The sequence below is a fragment of the Corvus kubaryi genome, unplaced genomic scaffold (assembly GCF_017639235.1).
Source record: "Corvus kubaryi isolate FWS band 111438036 unplaced genomic scaffold, C.kubaryi_AGA036_p1.0 37387, whole genome shotgun sequence".
NCBI lineage: Eukaryota > Metazoa > Chordata > Aves > Passeriformes > Corvidae > Corvus > Corvus kubaryi.
In genome coordinates, this window is record NW_024581129.1 from 7,985,194 (window position 1) to 8,001,362 (window position 16,169).

The following is a 16,169-nucleotide window of genomic DNA, read 5'->3' on the forward strand; positions in this document are numbered from 1 at the left end:
TCCGTGCACTGAGCTCTCCATCACACCCTGGCACCGATGACCCATGCCTGTGGGTGAGGCTCAGCTGGGGGCATTGGCTCAACCCACCGGGCCAGCATGTGGCAAAAGCACTGTATATGCTAGGCAGGAACATCTGTTCTGTGTTAGCCAGGGCTGAAGGAAACAGCTTCTGCTGGTGGGGAAGGAAGGCCAAATGATGTTAAGTCCCTACCCTCAGCCCATGGGACTGTGCGTGCCAGGAAGCAGAGCAGATGCCTGGACCAAGGCACTGCTGCTGGTTTTGTTTGCTTTTGGGTTATTTTTCATTGGTGATGGAGTTAAGGCATGGAAACATCCCGTGGTCACTTCTCATGGCAAGTGGGGCCCAGGAGCCAGCACTGGGAGTGCTGGAGACCCTGGGGCGGGGGACCATGGGGCAGGGGGCGTCAGTGGGTGGCGTGTCCGTGTGGGGAGAGGAGGCAGTGCGGTCAGGGACAGCCCCACAGAACTGCCACGCTGTCACCCGAGGGGACCGAGGGGCACCAGGAGTGGGGGATGTCTACGGAATAAAAACCAGCCCAAAGACCGGTTCTCGGGCACCCGCGGGAATCCCGCTGGGAACCGGCAGGACATGGAAGCTGTGGGGAGCGGACGGTGCCGCCGCAGTCCCTCTTCCGGGAAAATCCACGCCGGATGCAAACCCCAAGGGAACGTCCTTCACGGAGCGCCTCGTGCCCGCGCTCGGGAGTCCCGCGGGGCCGCGCTTGTCTCGGGGCTCCGCGGCGGCAGCGGGAGCGCGCCTCGCGCGCGTCGGGGGCCGGCGGGAGCGCGCGCGGCCACCACCAACGGCCGCCGGTGCCCGCGCACACGCGCGCGCGCTGTGGGAGTGTGTCCGAGCGCGCCCGAGCGCGCCCGGCCCCGGCCCCGCCCCCGCCGGCGCGTGCCGCCCCAGGCTCCCATGGTGCCCCGCGCGCCGCGTGGATTTTAAATCCTGCGGCCAATGGGGAGCGGCCGCGCGCGGTAACGGCCCCGGCGCCGCCTTTGAATCGCGGCCGGACCGAGCGACAGACCCAGCCCAGCCCGGCCTCGCCGCTGCACCGGGTCCCCGGCACTCACCGCTGCGTCGGTACAGGGACCCGGGACCCGCCGTTACCCCGGCACCGGCACCCACCGCTGCTTCGGTACAGGGACCCGGGACCCGCCGCTCTCCCGGCACCGCACGGCCCCAGCGCAGCTCCGCACGGGCACAGCATGAACGCGGCGGGCGGGAAGGCGGCGCGGCCGGCGGTGAGGCCGGCGGCGCGGCCAGCGGCACCGGCGGAGCAGCCCCGCGCGGAGCCGGCCCGGGCGGCGGCGGCAGCGGCGGTGAAGGAGGTGCCCAAGGTGCTCGTGGACCCGCGCACCCGGCGCAGCTTCGTGCGCGGGCGGTTCCTGGGCAAGGGCGGCTTCGCTCGGTGCTACGAGCTGGCCGAGGCCGAGAGCCGGGAGGTGTTCGCGGGGAAGGTGGTGCCCAAGTCGCTGCTGGCGAAGCCGCACCAGAAGGAGAAGATGTCCATGGAGATCGCCATCCACCGCAGCCTCTCCCACCGCCACATCGTCGGTTTCCAGGGCTTCTTCGAGGACGATGATTTTGTCTACGTCGTGCTGGAGCTCTGCCGCCGCAGGGTGAGGGGCCGGGGGGCGGGTGTCGGTGTCCCCCGGGTACTGACTGTCCCCTTCCCCGCGTCCTGCGGTACTGACCTCGTCCCCGTCCCGCACCCCCCGCCTCGGTACTGACCGACCGTTCCCCGCAGTCGCTGCTGGAGCTGCACAAGCGGCGGAAGGCGCTGAGCGAGCCCGAGGCGCGGTACTACCTGCGCCAGACCATCCTGGGCTGCCAGTACCTGCACAGCCACCGCGTCATCCACCGCGACCTCAAGCTGGGCAACCTCTTCCTCAACGACGACATGGAGGTGAAGATCGGTAAGTGGCAGGGACCTCAGCCCAGGAACCAGCCAGCCAGGGCATCTTGGTCATATCCTGTCTCCCTGTCCCTCCAGGTGACTTTGGCCTGGCCACCAAGGTAGAGTATGATGGGGAGCGTAAGAAGACCCTGTGTGGGACTCCCAACTACATTGCCCCAGAGGTGCTGGGCAAGAAGGGGCACAGCTTCGAGGTGGACATCTGGTCCATTGGCTGCATCATGTGAGTCAAATTGCCTTTCAGAGGCCACAGGGACAGGCAATCCCTGTGGTTCTGGTCTCCTTGACCCCTTGGAACTTCAGTGTGATCTAAAGCTCCAGATCACTGTCCCCATAGTTCCTGGCTAAGTCCTGCTGCCAGGCAGCTTCCTACCTTCCCTGACTGAAACTTTCCCTGCAGGGTGCTAGATCCCAGCTTCCCTTTCCTGGGAACCAGGAGTCAGGCACAGTACATGTAGCTGTCAGTGTGTCTAATGCCAAGTGTGTTCCCTCTGCCAGGAAAGCCCCTGGGTGTGCTTAGAACAGGGTCGCTTCTGCACACAATCTGAGTCTCTTTTGCAAAACTGACACCCTTTTGTCTGGGAATGCCCAGGTACACTCTTCTGGTGGGGAAACCTCCTTTTGAGACTTCTTGTCTAAAGGACACATACATCCGGATCAAGAAGAATGAGTACACCATTCCCAAGGTATGGTGCTTCCCATGAAGGATCTGTTTGGCTCACAGTGGTGCTTGGTCAGCCTCCTCCTGCAGCCCCTGTGTCTGACACTCCGTGGGCTCTCACGTAGCAGGGGCTGTCAATGCTGGGAGGGGCTGTTTCAGTCCGGGGTGGCATGAACCTCGTGGGGAGGCAGCAGCTCCTTGCCCCCCCCCCCCCCAGTCTGGCAAAAATCCGATCTGGGCTGTTGGCATGTGGGGGTGAATGGACATGGGCAAGTCTGTGAGGTCTGGGCCAGGTCCCCAGCTCATCCCACTGCTGATGAGTTGGTCTTGCTCAAGTCTGTTGACCTCAGGCTTTGGGTACCATTAGGAGCCAGTTCTCTGTGCTGCCCAATTCTCCTTCCCCTGGCTTTTGTCTTGCTTGCTGATAGCAGCACTGGAGCTCTGCTGGGTTGTAAATCCCGTTCATTTGTCACTAGTGCACATTGTCCCCTGATCTGTCTCTAAACTCCACCTGTCCCTTAGCACATCAACCCCGTGGCTGCGAACCTCATCCAGAAGATGCTGAGGTCCGACCCTGCCACACGCCCGACCATCGATGAGCTGCTGAACGACGAGTTCTTCACCTCAGGGTACCTCCCCAGCCGCCTGCCCACCAGCTGCCTCACCATTGCACCCCGCTTCTCCCTGGCTCCCAGCGGGATGGACCTCGGCGGGCGGAAGCCACTGACCGCGCTCAACAAAGGTAAGTGTGGGTGCCCGAGTGAGGCTGGGCTGCAGTGCTGGAGAGAGCCTGCCTGGCCTCCAGCAGCATCCACAACCTTCAGTGTGCCTCCCTCACATCATCTCCTGATTCTTATGGAAATTTGGAGCATTTTGTGGATGAGGGGGCTCTCCTTGCTCTGCCTGGGACCAAAGCAGGGAGGAAGCACTGCATTCACTTCAGCTCTGTAATGGGCTCAAACTGATGCCCTGGAAGTTCCACCAGAAAATGAAGACCTTTCCTGTGTAGTGCCTGAGCATTGAACAGATTTCCTAGAGAGTGTGTGTGGAGTTTCCCTTACTGGAAATATTCCAGAATCCTCTGGACACATCCTGTGCTCTGGAATTACCCTGCTGGAGCAGGGAAGTGGGGCCACATGCCCCACCACGGTCCCCTCCAACCTGATCCATTCTGTGTGCAAGGTGTTGCCTATACCTGGGGTAGGGTGTAAGTCTGGTGCCTTTGGAAACCTCTCCCTCGTCACACATCCACACCCTTCTCTCTCTGTCCCAGGACTAGACAGCCCTGCACAGGAGACCTTGCCGGACAAGGAGGAAGCAGCGGGGCTGCGGGAGCTGGGGGATACTGTCAGTGGCCACTTGGCTGACATGTTGCAGCAGCTGACTGCAGTCAATGCAGCCAAGCCCTCCGAGAGAGTAGCAGTGAGGCAAGGTGAGCCTGGGGCAGCCCATGGGCCTTGTGGGATGCACATGCTGTGGGAAATGTCTCCTAACAAGCTACTTTCTTCCTGCAGAAGAAGCTGAGGACCCAGCCTGCAATCCCATCTTCTGGGTTAGCAAATGGGTGGACTACTCGGATAAATATGGACTCGGTAAATACTGTGGGTGGCAATGCTTCAGGATTTCCTGGTATCTGAAGGGGCTGGAAGAAGCCTGGATGTGGGCATTTCCTAGGTCTGGGTTTTTAATCATCATATTCCAGTGTGTGTGTCCAAGACCTCTGCCAGCAATCTTACCAAATACCCTGGGAGTCCAGAGCAGTGGTCACTGACCATCAGCCCACTTTAAGGTGGACAATGGCTACCTGTGCCTGAGGTGACCAAGCTCTCCCCAGCCTGCACAGGGACCCACGGTGGCAGCAGAGGCTGTTCCTGCAGCAGGTGATGCAATAAGGGAGATGACAAATCCAGAGGTGGAAAAGTGCCACCCAGACCTCCCTAAAGAGGAGACCTGGCAAAGACTTGGTGAGGTGGCTGTTAGGGAATCCCTGAGTGATAAACCATCTGCCTTGGTGCTTCCCACTGCTGGTGGTCCCCTGAGATTGGAGGCCTCATGGGGGTCCCTTCTGGCAGGTTACCAGCTCTGTGACAACAGCGTTGGGGTTCTCTTCAATGACTCCACTCGTCTCATCATGTACAACGATGGGGACAACCTGCAGTACATTGAGCAGAACAGCAACGAGTCCTACTTCACCGTGAGGTCCTGCCCCTCTGCCCTCACCAAGAAGGTCAGTCCTGGGGACAGGAGCCTGGCTGGGGGGGGGGGTGGTGAGACTCCTGCCAGCTTTGGGCTTTGAGGGCAGGGTGGGTTCCAGGGAGAAACATTTACAATTGGAGGTCACTGGCACTCTGCAGGCTTCCTTTAGGTGGTGACACGTGGTCCCAAGAACAGACACCAGCAGCTCTGACTGCTATCTGAGGCTCATTTATGAGCAGTTTCACAGAAATTTAAGTGCTCACATGACTTGGACATACCAAAGTGTTCAGCAAAGCGAGTCTGACTTGTCACAGTCAGACATTAATTTTGAGGATTTCCACAAGCTTTTGCAGTGACACCTCAAGCTCTGAAAGATGTAAGGAAGCTCTGGGACTGTGATAGCAGTCCCTGTGCTCCCCCCCCGTGCCTGGGGTCACCCTCGGCCCCTCACAGACTGTCCCATCCACAGATAACACTACTGAAGTACTTCCGGAATTACATGAGTGAGCACTTGCTGAAGGCAGGGGCTAACATCACGCCCCGGGAAGGGGACGAGCTGGCCCGATTGCCCTACCTGTGGAACTGGTTCCGGACCCGCAGTGCCATCATCCTGCACCTCAGCAACGGCACTGTGCAGATCAACTTCTTCCAGGTGAGGCTCTTCCCAGGGCCGTGGCTCCGGCTGCATGTGGTGCTGCTTGGAAAGTGGCAGGAGGGGATGACCTGAGCCAAGGTTTTGCCCAGGGCGCTGAGCACTGGGAGCTGTCTGTGCCAGTACTTGAGGCCCCCAGATACTCCTCGCTCACGAGGGGCCGTGCTCTCGAGCAGCAGGTTGGCTGCTGCAGCCAGGTGCAGCCACGTCGACCTGGCTGTTGCCCTTTGCTGCACTCTGAACGAATTCTGCAGAGGGGCCTTGTCACCGCGCTCCGAGTGCTGCTGACATGGCTCATCCAGAGGAGCTGCTGCCCCAAGGAGCACAGTGCTCAGTGACTGTGTGTTCTCTCCCCCCCAGGACCACACCAAGCTCATCCTGTGCCCTCTCATGGCTGCTGTCACATACATAGATGAGAAACGGGACTTCCGCACGTACAAGCTGAGCCTCATCGAGGAGCACGGCTGCTGCCAGGAGCTGGCCCGCCGGCTCCGCTATGCCCGCATCATGGTGGAGAAGCTCTTCAGCTCCAGGTCTGGCTCACGCCAGACGAAATCTGCTGCTTAGACCTTGTTCTTGCTGGACTCAACATCTGTGCCAAACTGCCCACCTGTGGAGGAAGAGGTCTGTGAGCTTCCCTCCCAGGGCCCAGATGGTTCCTGCTACTGGGTATGGGCTCATTGCCACAAGGAAGCCCCTGCTGCTGTGGGAATGGTGATGTTCACTTTGACTGGTGCCCAAAGGTTTCTTGCTTCCTGTTCCTAACAAAGTCTATTTTTTAATTCCCTACCTAGTCCGTTTTTCTAATTTCCTAAAGCCACAAGCCCAGCTCCAACCCAGCCCTCTCATTTGAGGTGCCTGGGCCTGCTCTTGAGAGAGCAGAGCAGGGGGAGAGCAGAGCTATCACCTGAGGTGCCCATACATGGCTGTGCCCGTGCTCTGGGCTTTGTTTTCTCTTGTAGAAGCTCAGGTAAGGTGCTGAACAAGCCCGGGTTGAGAGTGATCAGTTGGCCTTTTAATACTGAAACTACATGAAACCTCAACTTTTGTATATTGCATAACTTGAATAAAGATTGTTTGACACGGCATCCAGTCTGTTTCACTTCCCATTGCCTTGCTGCGGGAGGGAGCATCACCTCTGGCTTCCCCTATGAATGAGGCATCCTCTTACTCTTACTGACAGCCCTGGGCTGGGTTTGCCTCTCACTTGGCTCCGTGCCTAATTCTGGCTAAAGAATCAGCACCTGTCCTCTCATGCAGCAGAGTCTTGCAGGAGCCCATTGCCCTGCCTCTGTTGTTCTCCCACCACTGCTCCCTGCCAGCAACTATGGGGGCCCTCAGGCCAGATTATTTTAAGCAGGACAAGCTTTTCAGTTTTTATTTTTTAATTTTTGTAACATTTTGTATAAATATATTCTGAAAAGAAAGCTGGTACAAACCCTGTTACCTGTGTAACAAAATCCCACACCCCAGCACACAAAGGAATCAGACTGTACAAAATTATTGCTGTTCCACATCGGAACTTTGCTGTGGGGCTCTCTGTGCTGGAGGCTGGCTCGTTGGGAACACATGCCCATGGGGATGCCATGAACCAGAGCACCCACCGGTCACCGGCCCTGGGCAGCAGGAGGGGCTGGGGGAGCTGCAAGCATCGGCCTGTCTTTGAGGGAAGGATCCTAGGGGAAAGGAATTCCCTCCTTTGTGCCCAGAGACACTGCTCCTGGACTGCTGTGCCACCTGCTCAGGGGCTCAGGCCTGGCAGAGGTACAGGCTGCTGGGGACCCTAAGGGAGAAACCCTTATTCTCAGCCCAGCTGAGATTCACACCTTCATTGTAGGGGCTGTGCCCTCGGGCAGGTCCCAGCCCCAGGGTGGCTGCTCAGCCCGGCCTGGCTGAGCACAGCCCTCGCTGGGGCTGAGGGGTCAGCTCCAGTGTCAAGACTGGGGGCCTGGTCCTGGTCACAGCTCAAGGCCCCTGGCACAGGAGCGAACACACAGGACAAAGCTTCCTATCCCTGGTGAATGCCCCCCTGGGACTGATGCCAGCTTGAGTGCACCGCTGTGCCAGGGCCTTGCTGCGGCTGTCCTTGGGAAAACACACGTGTTTTCCTCTCTTCTCCAAGCACTGTGTCCAGCCCAGAGATGTCTTTGTTTTCTGGCCCAAGTGCCTTCACACCTGAGTCTGACTGTGAGTGTTTGCAAAGGTGGGTGCCCAGAGGGTCCCTGAGGAAACCCCAGGTGAGGGCAGGGTACTGCCCTGTGCCCACCTCTGCTGCCCTGTGCTCCTGGTGCCCCCACCTGCTGGACCCCCACCTGGCCCCGGCAGAAGGACACCGAGAACCCCGGGCCCGGGCGGGGAGGAGAGGCCGCAGCAGCCGCGGTGCCCTCTGGCCGCGTCCTGTGCCCGCTCAGGTGCCGTCGCCCCTCAGCCCCTGGCAGTAGTAGGAGTGGAAGATGCGCTCGTGGGCACAGACTCGCATGGCCCTGTGCGTGTGCAGGAGCAGCCGGGGGAAGCGGGAGGTGAAGTACTGCACGAAGCCCTCGGGGACGGAGCCCAGGGCCAGCCGGACATCAGCTGGCAGCTCATGGTAGTGGTGCTTCTGCAGGAGAGAGGGTGAGGTGAGAGAGGATGGGGACAGAGGAGGGGGCACGGCCACGGGGCAGCTGGGTGGCTGTACCTTGTTCCTCATGGCCCGCAGCAGGTCACGCACTGACCCGCCCTTGTAGGTGCGGAACTTCCTCAGGTCTGGGGACAGCAGGAGAGACACCGAGTGAGGCGGGACACAGCTGGGGTGAGGGGCTGCCACGGCCCCTGTAGTGCAAGCCCCAGCTCTGCTTCACTGGCCTCTCAAGGAAGGGCTGCCACCTTTACCTGCCCTGCTTTTCAGCTCCTGAGCATAAGCAGGTACCTGCTGGCCAGTAAAAGCACCAGCCCTTGGAGCCCCAGTCCCCACCTGCTTCACTGGACCCAACAATGAGCCCGACCCCTCCATGCTCACCCATCTGCAGTGGGAGGGAGATGTGCATCCTCCAGTTGGTCCTCACCACCGCCCGACCCCCCAGTTCCAGGGCTGAGACGATGGGCCCCTCAGCCGGCTCCCTCTCCACACGGTCACTGACGTCCTGTGTGCCCAAGAGCGGGGACGGGGTGGGTATGGCTCTGCCCTTGCTCTGCACGAGGTGGGACAGAGACCCAGGGACCCCTCACCCCTCCTAAGAGTAGCTCACAATGAGCATGTTGACCTAAACACAGCAGTTTCCAGCACGGCTTTGAGCGCACACCTGCATTCACTGCTGGTGGGAAAGCACAGACTCACCTGGAAGAACTGCAGCTGCTTCTCCTGACTCCAGAAAAAGGGATGCACAAGCACCACAGGGGCCGAGGGCCGGTGCTGGGGCTCGGGGCTGATCATCGCCACAATCAGCTCCCTTGCAACAAGTTTGTCTGGGGGTGAAACAGAACAGCTGAGAACTCGCCCCTGAGCCAGGACCGGGAGCTGCCCCTCAGCCCTGGGCTTCCCTGCGGTGTTGTGCCACTGGGGAAGGGTCTCACCATGAGCCTCCTCCTGCAGGCAGCTCAGCTGGTAGGAGCCCGCCAGGATGTTGGCCTGGCGCCGCAGGCTGTCCCCAAAGGGGTGCTGTCCCCCTGACACCACATAGTAGAAGATGCACCCGGCTGAGAAGATGTCCACGGCACTGGTCTGCAAAACACAGGGGCACATGGGAGCCTCAGGCAAAGGGTGAGGAAAGATTTACCTTCCACTTTTCTATCCTTTTATATGGACAATTGGCTGCAGAGCTGCTGGAAAATGCATCGCATGGGGCTCCTGCTCTGCTACCTGCAGTGAGAGAGCCCCATCACCCCAGGTTTCCAGAGGCACAGCCAGAATTCAGGACTCCACAGCCCAACAGACATGCAGGGGCTGCTGGTGTCCCACCAGCAGGCAAATGGACACCAGCATGAATCCCAGGACGTGCTCTGCCAGGGATCAGTACATACAGCAGCTGCTTCCAGTGGGAATGAGATTCTTAGTTCTGAAGAGAGAAACGTAACCTTGGCAGCAACCCACAGCCCCTCCAACCTCCCCACCCCAAATTTCTGAGGACTGGAGCCTGATGAGACACCTGTGCTGAACACAAGGGCAGGGGCATGGGGGCAGCCCTGGAAAGGAGCACAGTGCCTGTATCTGGGCTGGCTTGGGCTCATGGAGCTCTCATCTTAATTGTGAACCCAGCAGTGTGACCTGAGGCCACTGCCAGCGTGGGGGACACTGCCACAATGGGTCCAAGGAGCACCCGGGGTGGGGGTGGCCACAGCTCACTGACAGGGTTCTCCTTCGGGGCCTCCTGCAGCACCTCGGGCGCGATCCAGCCCTCAGTGCCAGGGATCCCAGAGCGGAGGCTGAAGCTCTGTCGTCCTCCCTGAAGCTTCTTGCAGAGGCCGAAGTCAGAGATGACGGCGCGGATCTGCCCGTGGCGATTCGGGACAGAGATGAGGATGTTACAGGGCTTCAGGTCACGGTGGACTGGAAGTGAGAGTGTGTGGTGTCCCCTGGTAGGGCCGGAGCAAACAGGGCTCTGCCACAGCCCCATGTGCTGCTGACCCCCACAGCTACTGCCCAAACCCCAACAGATGCTGCCCAAACCCCGCAGCATACGCTGAGGAGAGGATGGAGAGGGGACTGCTGGCCCTTACCGATGCTGAGGGAGTGGAGGTGGGCCAGCCCCGACATGGTCTGACGCAGCACGGACACTGGGTCCAGCCCACGGCGGTTGAAGCTGGGGCTCTCCACGTACTGGAACCACACAAAGGAGAGAGAGAGGAACTAAGCCTGATTTACTGGGCAAGGGCAAGCTGGCTGGAGAGACACCCCACCCCAGGGTGATGGTGGGTGATGGAGAACAGCCCCTACAGAGGCTGTGTGTGCCCAAGGCTTGTGTTTCCAGGGCTCCTGATCAGCTGCAGCAGCAGCCCTGTGCCCGGGGTTCACCTCCTGCAGCGTGGCGGAGCAGAGCTCGATGGCAATGTAGTGGAACTGCCGGTCCTTCTCAGTGCAGAAGTAGCGGACAACGTGGGGGTGCTCATCCGACTCCCGGAGCAGCTGGACCTCACGGTCAAGCAGGTGGACACACTCAGGCAGGAGACGCTTCACGGCCACATTCCGGCCCTCGAACTGCCCCCTGTGCAGAGAGTCCCCAGTGTGTCCACGTGTGTCATGACCCAGCCACACTTCGGCCAGTGCTGGAGCTCACCCACAGGGTCCTCAGCATGGGTCACTCTGCTGTGACTCCCAAAGCCTTGCCACATCACTGACAGGAAGAGATCTTCCCCAGTGTAAGCTGGGAACTGGAGGGTCTCAATTTTGTAGGAAAATGACATCCCTCACTTTTTACTGTGTTCAGCGCTGGAAAAGGGGCTCACCCAGAGTCTGGGAACTGTGTGAGGGACCAGACCAGGTGCAGGCAGGCAGGGGGTGCAAGGGGGACCTGCCCTGTGTACCCAGTGCCTGCTTAATGAGGGCCACAAGTCCAGGATGGGTGTGATGAGGACCACAAGAAGGTGAAAGTGGTGAGTTCTTCTCAAAAGTCCCTGAACCAGTGGCCACCACTCTGGGCAAGAGCTGCCTTGTCACTATCCCTGTGGCTCCCAGGGAGAATGGGAGCAGAGTGGGGGCAGGCACTTGGTGTCACCCACCTGAAGACAAAGGTTCCTCCAGCTCCATGGCCCAGCATATCCTTGGGGTTAAAAGAAACTTTTCCAACTACAACCAGGTCTGGTTCTGTATCTGCAAGGGAGAGAAGACAGCCATCTTCCAGCCTCCAAGCATTAGTTCTGTATGGAGGACACCTGTTTCTTTATTCATCTGGCCATTTCTTGGGCCCTGCTCTTATGTGGCCCATGCTTATCCAGCAGCAGATCTGGCACCTCCTCCCATCCCAGCTGGGCTGCAGCCCTCACAGCCTGCCCATTCCCTCTGCACCCACCTTCAGCAGCCACTGGGACAGCTGGCTCCAGGCTGACCATCCCATTAGCTGGGTGCTTCAGGTGGGCTGAGGGGCTGGAGCTCTGTGAGCGCTCTGATGCACTTCCCTGGCTCAGCTCCAGCTCCCTGGGCTCCTCAGGGATGCCCTCCCTGGAGACTCGGCCCGGACGCAGCATCTCCTGCTGCTGCTGCAGGAGCTGTATCTGCTCCTGCAGCTGCTGCTGCTGTGCCACATGCTGCTGCTGCAGTTTCTGGAACACAAACCATGGGAATACTCAGCTCCATGCCTGGAGCCACGCTGGGGCATCGGCTCCGCTATCCCTCGCCCTCCAGCACCACCACTCACTGTGAGCAGCAGCGCCAGGATTCCCCCGCCCAGCAGAGCTGTGCCGACGCCAGCCAGCACCAGGTCCCAGGTGCCGGATTCGGGATACACTTCCACCTGCTCCCCCGGTGTGGGGTCTGGCTGGAGCTGCCCCTCGCTGCGGACAGCTGGCTCCTCCGGGCTGCTCGGGGCCAGGAACTGCAACACACACCCAGGGCTGGGTGACACAAGAGGGACAGACTGCAGGACACTTGGGTTTGGGACCTCCTTCCATCCTATCCCACATTGGGGACCCATTGCCCACCCCAAGCAACCCAGACCCTTCAGTGACCGAGCACCCTTCACCACTCACATCATCAAACACGGTCCTGGTGGGAGGAGCCCTGGGGATGATGGCTTCTGTGGTCTTCCTCAGGTTCTCTGGGAAGGCTCTCAGCATGGTGGTGTGGACCACGGGAGGCAGCTCATGGTGCCCTGTGACAGGAGGGGAACAGATACAACCCTCAGTTCACCTCTTGGTTTCAGCATCCATTCCTTGCCAGCAGCCCTGGCTCTCCTGGAGAAGGGAGGGTCGAAGCATGGGTGAGCCCTGTTTCAAAGGGTCCCTCCCCACCCCTGCATCTTGTCACTCCTGGGGAGGGCTGAAACAAGTCCCGAGACAGAGTCACCACAGCCTGAGGTGACTCACAGCCTTAATCCCATTCATCCCACGGGGCAGGGCAGGTCGGGCTGTGCCCCTAAAGCACAGCAGCAGCTCAGGTTGCTCCCCACTGGGCACCATCTGGAAGCCAGCACATGGGGAAGTCTGTGCCTACCACGGGTCCGCACCTATGAGGAGCCACTGGTTGTGAAGTGAGGTGATGCTGCCCTGCGGGTACTTGACATTGGTGCTGGGCATGATCTCACACTCCCCAGACTCCCTCATGGTCACGTCGTCCGTGGTGGGGCCGTCGATCCTGGCCAGCGTGATGCCCTGGGGCTGGGGATGTGGCAGCTCGTGGGGCACCGCGTGGCCGGACGCGCCCGTGGCGGCTCAGCCCCAGCAGGGCAGCAGGGACACTCACCACCAGCGCCACACTGCCGTGCACCAGGGAGGTCATGGCATAGAAACTGGTTGCGTGCTTTCCCACATAGAGCGCTGGCCTGAAGGACAAGGACAAGCATCACCTTCCATCCATCCCGGATCAGGGTGGCCGAGCACAAGGAACAAGAATGCCACTGGCTGCCACCACTCGGGAACCACATACAGCAGCTGGGTCTTGGTGGCGGCGAAGTCCTTGACGGACTGGTAGCTCCACTTGAGGACATGGATGTCCTGTGACTGGAAGGTCAGATAGCGCAGGGTCTCCATGGCCAGGTTGAGGTGGGGCAGGCGGCGCAGACTGTCCTGGTGCCACAGGTAGATGCCAACCACAGGTGAGCCGTAGTTCTGCGCCCACAGGACCTCCCCGCTCTCCTTGTCCAGGGTCACCACCAGCCCATCCCCGCTTGAGGCCAAGTGTGCCATTTCTAGAGAGAGCAAGAGGGATGAGGGATGCAGCAGTTGGGCTGTGTCCCCTCAGTTCTGCCACTGGCCATGGGCTGCTGCCTGTTCTCCCCAGAAAGGGGCACAGCTGAGACCTGCTGGCCCTGGCACTGCCACCCCAGGCCCCTGCACAGCCAGAGTCCTGCTGCGAGTGGGCACTGGGGAGCTGGGTGCCATGACTCCCAGGGCTCCCGTGGCTGCTGCAGCTCCCACTCACTGTAGTGGTAGGACTCCTCACAGAGTGGGGCCGAGTACTCAGAGAAGGTGGCGTTCCAGCGCAGCTCCCGTGACTTGGTGTCATACATGGTGATGACATACTCTGGGGACAGGAACAGGGCACCAGGTCACCTCCAGTGCCCCATTCCTGGGACCAGGTGGTCAATGGAGGCACGGGACTGGCTTACGGGTCCGTCCGATGTAGAGCAAGGGGCTGGTTGGGCACAGACCATCCCAGGCCTCTGTTGAGAGGGTGGTCTGCTTCTCCCCTGACTTGGGGTCCACAATGAACCAGGTGTCCTGCTTCTTCCCTGAGAAGGAAAATGCCTTCTTTCTAAATCCCTGCAGCCCTGCCTGTCCCCGGGAGCTCCCGCTGGGCTCCTGCCTGTCACCCTCCATGGCTCCCAGGAGTCCCTGGTCAGCACGGTCCCCCTGCACGCCCTAGCGCCTCCGTACCAGTGTAGAGCACTCCATCCGAGCTGCGGCACGGCGAGGACTGCACCAGCTCTGGGATAGTGAATGGCAGCTTCTGCAACACAGGCAGCACAGCAAGTGCAGGGCCAGAGTCACCTCCCCAGCCCAGGGCACCCAAGGGGGTCACAGGATGCCCACAGCCCCACTGACCATCAAGCCTTCTTTGTTCTTTCCTCCCAGGATATACAGGCTGCCATCATTGGGGTCTGGAAGGAATGCTGGCCTGGGAAGGAGGAGAGAATTATAAAACATGAGCTACCCCCTGCCCTGGGCACCCCCAAGGATGCAGAGTGGCTACACTGCAGAATCCCCTTTAGCAGTTTGCTCCAGGGTGAGTCACTGCAGGACTTGACCTTTCCTGGACACCTGCAGCACTGGATTGGGCAGGAAATAACTTCCACTCTGGTCAGTCCTGGGACTCCTCACAGCCACCCAGTGCCCATCTGCCAGACAGGTGGATGCCCTGCCTGTCTCAAGGAGCTCTTGCTGTCCTGCCTGCCCCTGAGCTTTCAGGGGGATTTCCCTCAATTTCTCTCCATGCCAGTGTGTGTAGTCGAGTTGAGAGCTCCTCAGCTCTGCAGCCAGGGGCCAGCTCCTCCTCGTCACCATGTGCCAAGTGCCAGCACCAGGGTCAGGGTAAGGTGATGCCATGGCATGGGCTGCACATTTCATTTCTCTGTGGTTCCCCTTTCCTGCTGTTGCTCCATCAGTTACCAGGGAGCCTCCTGCACTGCCCAACTGCCTGTGGGGGTGACACTCACTCTGCCACATACACCGGCACTTGCAGAATGGGATCTGAAACAGAGAGTGAGAGGCCACGTCAGCAGCGCTCCTGTGAGTGGGACAGCACAACACCACTGTTTACCCAGCGTGGCACTGTCACCCAGCCCAGCCATGCAGCCTGTTTGCCTTTCAGAGCCAGAAGAGACACCAATGGCAGACGCTCATCTGCGCTCAGCTGTGCCTGGAGCCGGGGCTGGGGCTGAGGCTGCGGCTGGCACCTCACCCCAGGGCTGGAGGCACTGGCAGCCCAGAGACCATCCACCAAGAGCCAGGTCAGGGGATCCTTCCCAAACCCCAAACATGCTACAGGAGCCAGGCTGTAAGCAAATGCCCCCCAGTCACTACTCACCATCCTTCAGGGTCCACTTGATGTCCCCTGTGCTCTTGCTGACAGCGTGGAGGTTCCCATCCAGTGTGGAGATGAAGAGCAGTGATTCTGGGACAGCCACGGCACCGCCTTGGAGGCTCTAGGACAGACACACCATCCTAAAGAGCTCAGCCAGACTTGGGAACAAGCCCCCAGTCCAGGTCCTCTGCGCAGCTCAGCTCCTGGGGCAGCTGAGCCCACGGCGACCAGCACCACCTGCACCCCTGGTCCCTGGCTCCTGCAGCACCACTCACATCCCACCAGAGCCATCCTGGGGCTGGAGAAGCCTTCCTTTCCCCTCCTCTCCCTGGAATGAGTTTTCCCACAGGTGGGATGAACTGCAGTGTGGCTGTTCCCAGTCACAACCCTGGGTGCCTTTCTGAAGGCGACAAGAGCAGCTCGACCATTGGCTCCTTCCAGAAACAAACGAGTTGGGTGACTTTTCATGCCAGAGAAGTGATGATTGCTTGCCCAGGCCTTCAGAGCTGCAGGTTTCAGCTACATTGAGGAAGTAATTGCAAATTCACCTGGGAAGAGGAGCTGCTGCTTCCACGTATGGCGTCCGCATAGCGAGCGCCAGCTCAGCCAGTGCCACACATGCCAGCCTCGCCCTGTCGGCAAACATGGATGGGCAAACAGCAACGGGACCCACATGGCTCTGGCAGTCCCTGATGCCAGGGATTTGGCAGCAGCGCCTGAGCCCCTGGCTGGCCGTAGATTAGCATGAGAGCCCAAGGACATCCCTCAAACTCAGCCCCTCAGTAGACCCCTCACTGCTCTGGGAGCCTGAGCTGGCAGAGCCTGTCCTGGGGGCCTGTCCAGGGACCAGCCAGCAGCCTGTGCCCAGCCAGTGCCAACATGCATGTCTGAGACCATTTGCAGAGCAGACAGTACAGGACCGGCTGTGGCACAGCAGGGCCAGAAGATTCCTTCAGCTGTAACAAAGCACAGGAGCACACACAACCTCCCTCACAATGCACCTCACACCAACCTCTATGTCTCCAGCCCAGTTTTTATTTGTACTTCTTTTTGCTTAGTTTTCAGCTG

General features: G+C 59.9%; 2 protein-coding genes across 2 annotated transcripts; one reads left to right on the top strand and one right to left on the bottom strand.

Moving 5' to 3' along the window:
• Positions 1-962: 962 nt before the first annotated feature.
• Positions 963-6,537, top strand: PLK1 (polo like kinase 1). Its single transcript, XM_042037832.1, has 10 exons — positions 963-1,644; positions 1,773-1,941; positions 2,019-2,163; positions 2,533-2,626; positions 3,124-3,343; positions 3,875-4,033; positions 4,116-4,193; positions 4,674-4,828; positions 5,267-5,449; positions 5,810-6,537. Exons 1-10 carry the CDS (start codon positions 1,231-1,233, stop codon positions 6,014-6,016), a joined length of 1,824 nt encoding a protein of 607 aa, XP_041893766.1. The 5' UTR covers positions 963-1,230; the 3' UTR covers positions 6,017-6,537.
• A 274-nt stretch (positions 6,538-6,811) lies between these two features.
• On the bottom strand, positions 6,812-15,185 carry ERN2 (endoplasmic reticulum to nucleus signaling 2). Its single transcript, XM_042037831.1, has 20 exons — positions 15,105-15,185; positions 14,123-14,195; positions 13,955-14,027; positions 13,687-13,809; positions 13,500-13,601; positions 13,005-13,266; positions 12,822-12,900; positions 12,586-12,736; positions 12,110-12,231; positions 11,779-11,955; positions 11,434-11,683; positions 11,144-11,234; positions 10,440-10,629; positions 10,145-10,244; positions 9,775-9,974; positions 9,002-9,149; positions 8,766-8,893; positions 8,448-8,571; positions 8,127-8,194; positions 6,812-8,048 (listed from the first exon to the last, which is right to left on the bottom strand). Exons 2-20 carry the CDS (start codon positions 14,123-14,125, stop codon positions 7,857-7,859), a joined length of 2,583 nt encoding a protein of 860 aa, XP_041893765.1. The 5' UTR covers positions 14,126-14,195; positions 15,105-15,185; the 3' UTR covers positions 6,812-7,856.
• Between the last annotated feature and the right edge of the window lie 984 nt (positions 15,186-16,169).

Coding starts and splice junctions, on each gene's coding strand:
- ERN2 (XM_042037831.1), bottom strand. Junction 13,810..13,954: donor GGATGGAGTGCTCTACACTG/GTACGGAGGCGC, acceptor TTTCCTTCTCAG/GGAAGAAGCAGGACACCTGG. Junction 8,195..8,447: donor CTCCCTCCCACTGCAGATGG/GTGAGCATGGAG, acceptor TGCTGTCCCCAG/ACCTGAGGAAGTTCCGCACC.
- PLK1 (XM_042037832.1), top strand. CDS start 1,231: ATGAACGCGGCGGGCGGGAAGGCGGCGCGGCCGGCGGTGAGGCCGGCG. Junction 2,627..3,123: donor ATGAGTACACCATTCCCAAG/GTATGGTGCTTC, acceptor CCTGTCCCTTAG/CACATCAACCCCGTGGCTGC. Junction 5,450..5,809: donor TGCAGATCAACTTCTTCCAG/GTGAGGCTCTTC, acceptor TCTCCCCCCCAG/GACCACACCAAGCTCATCCT.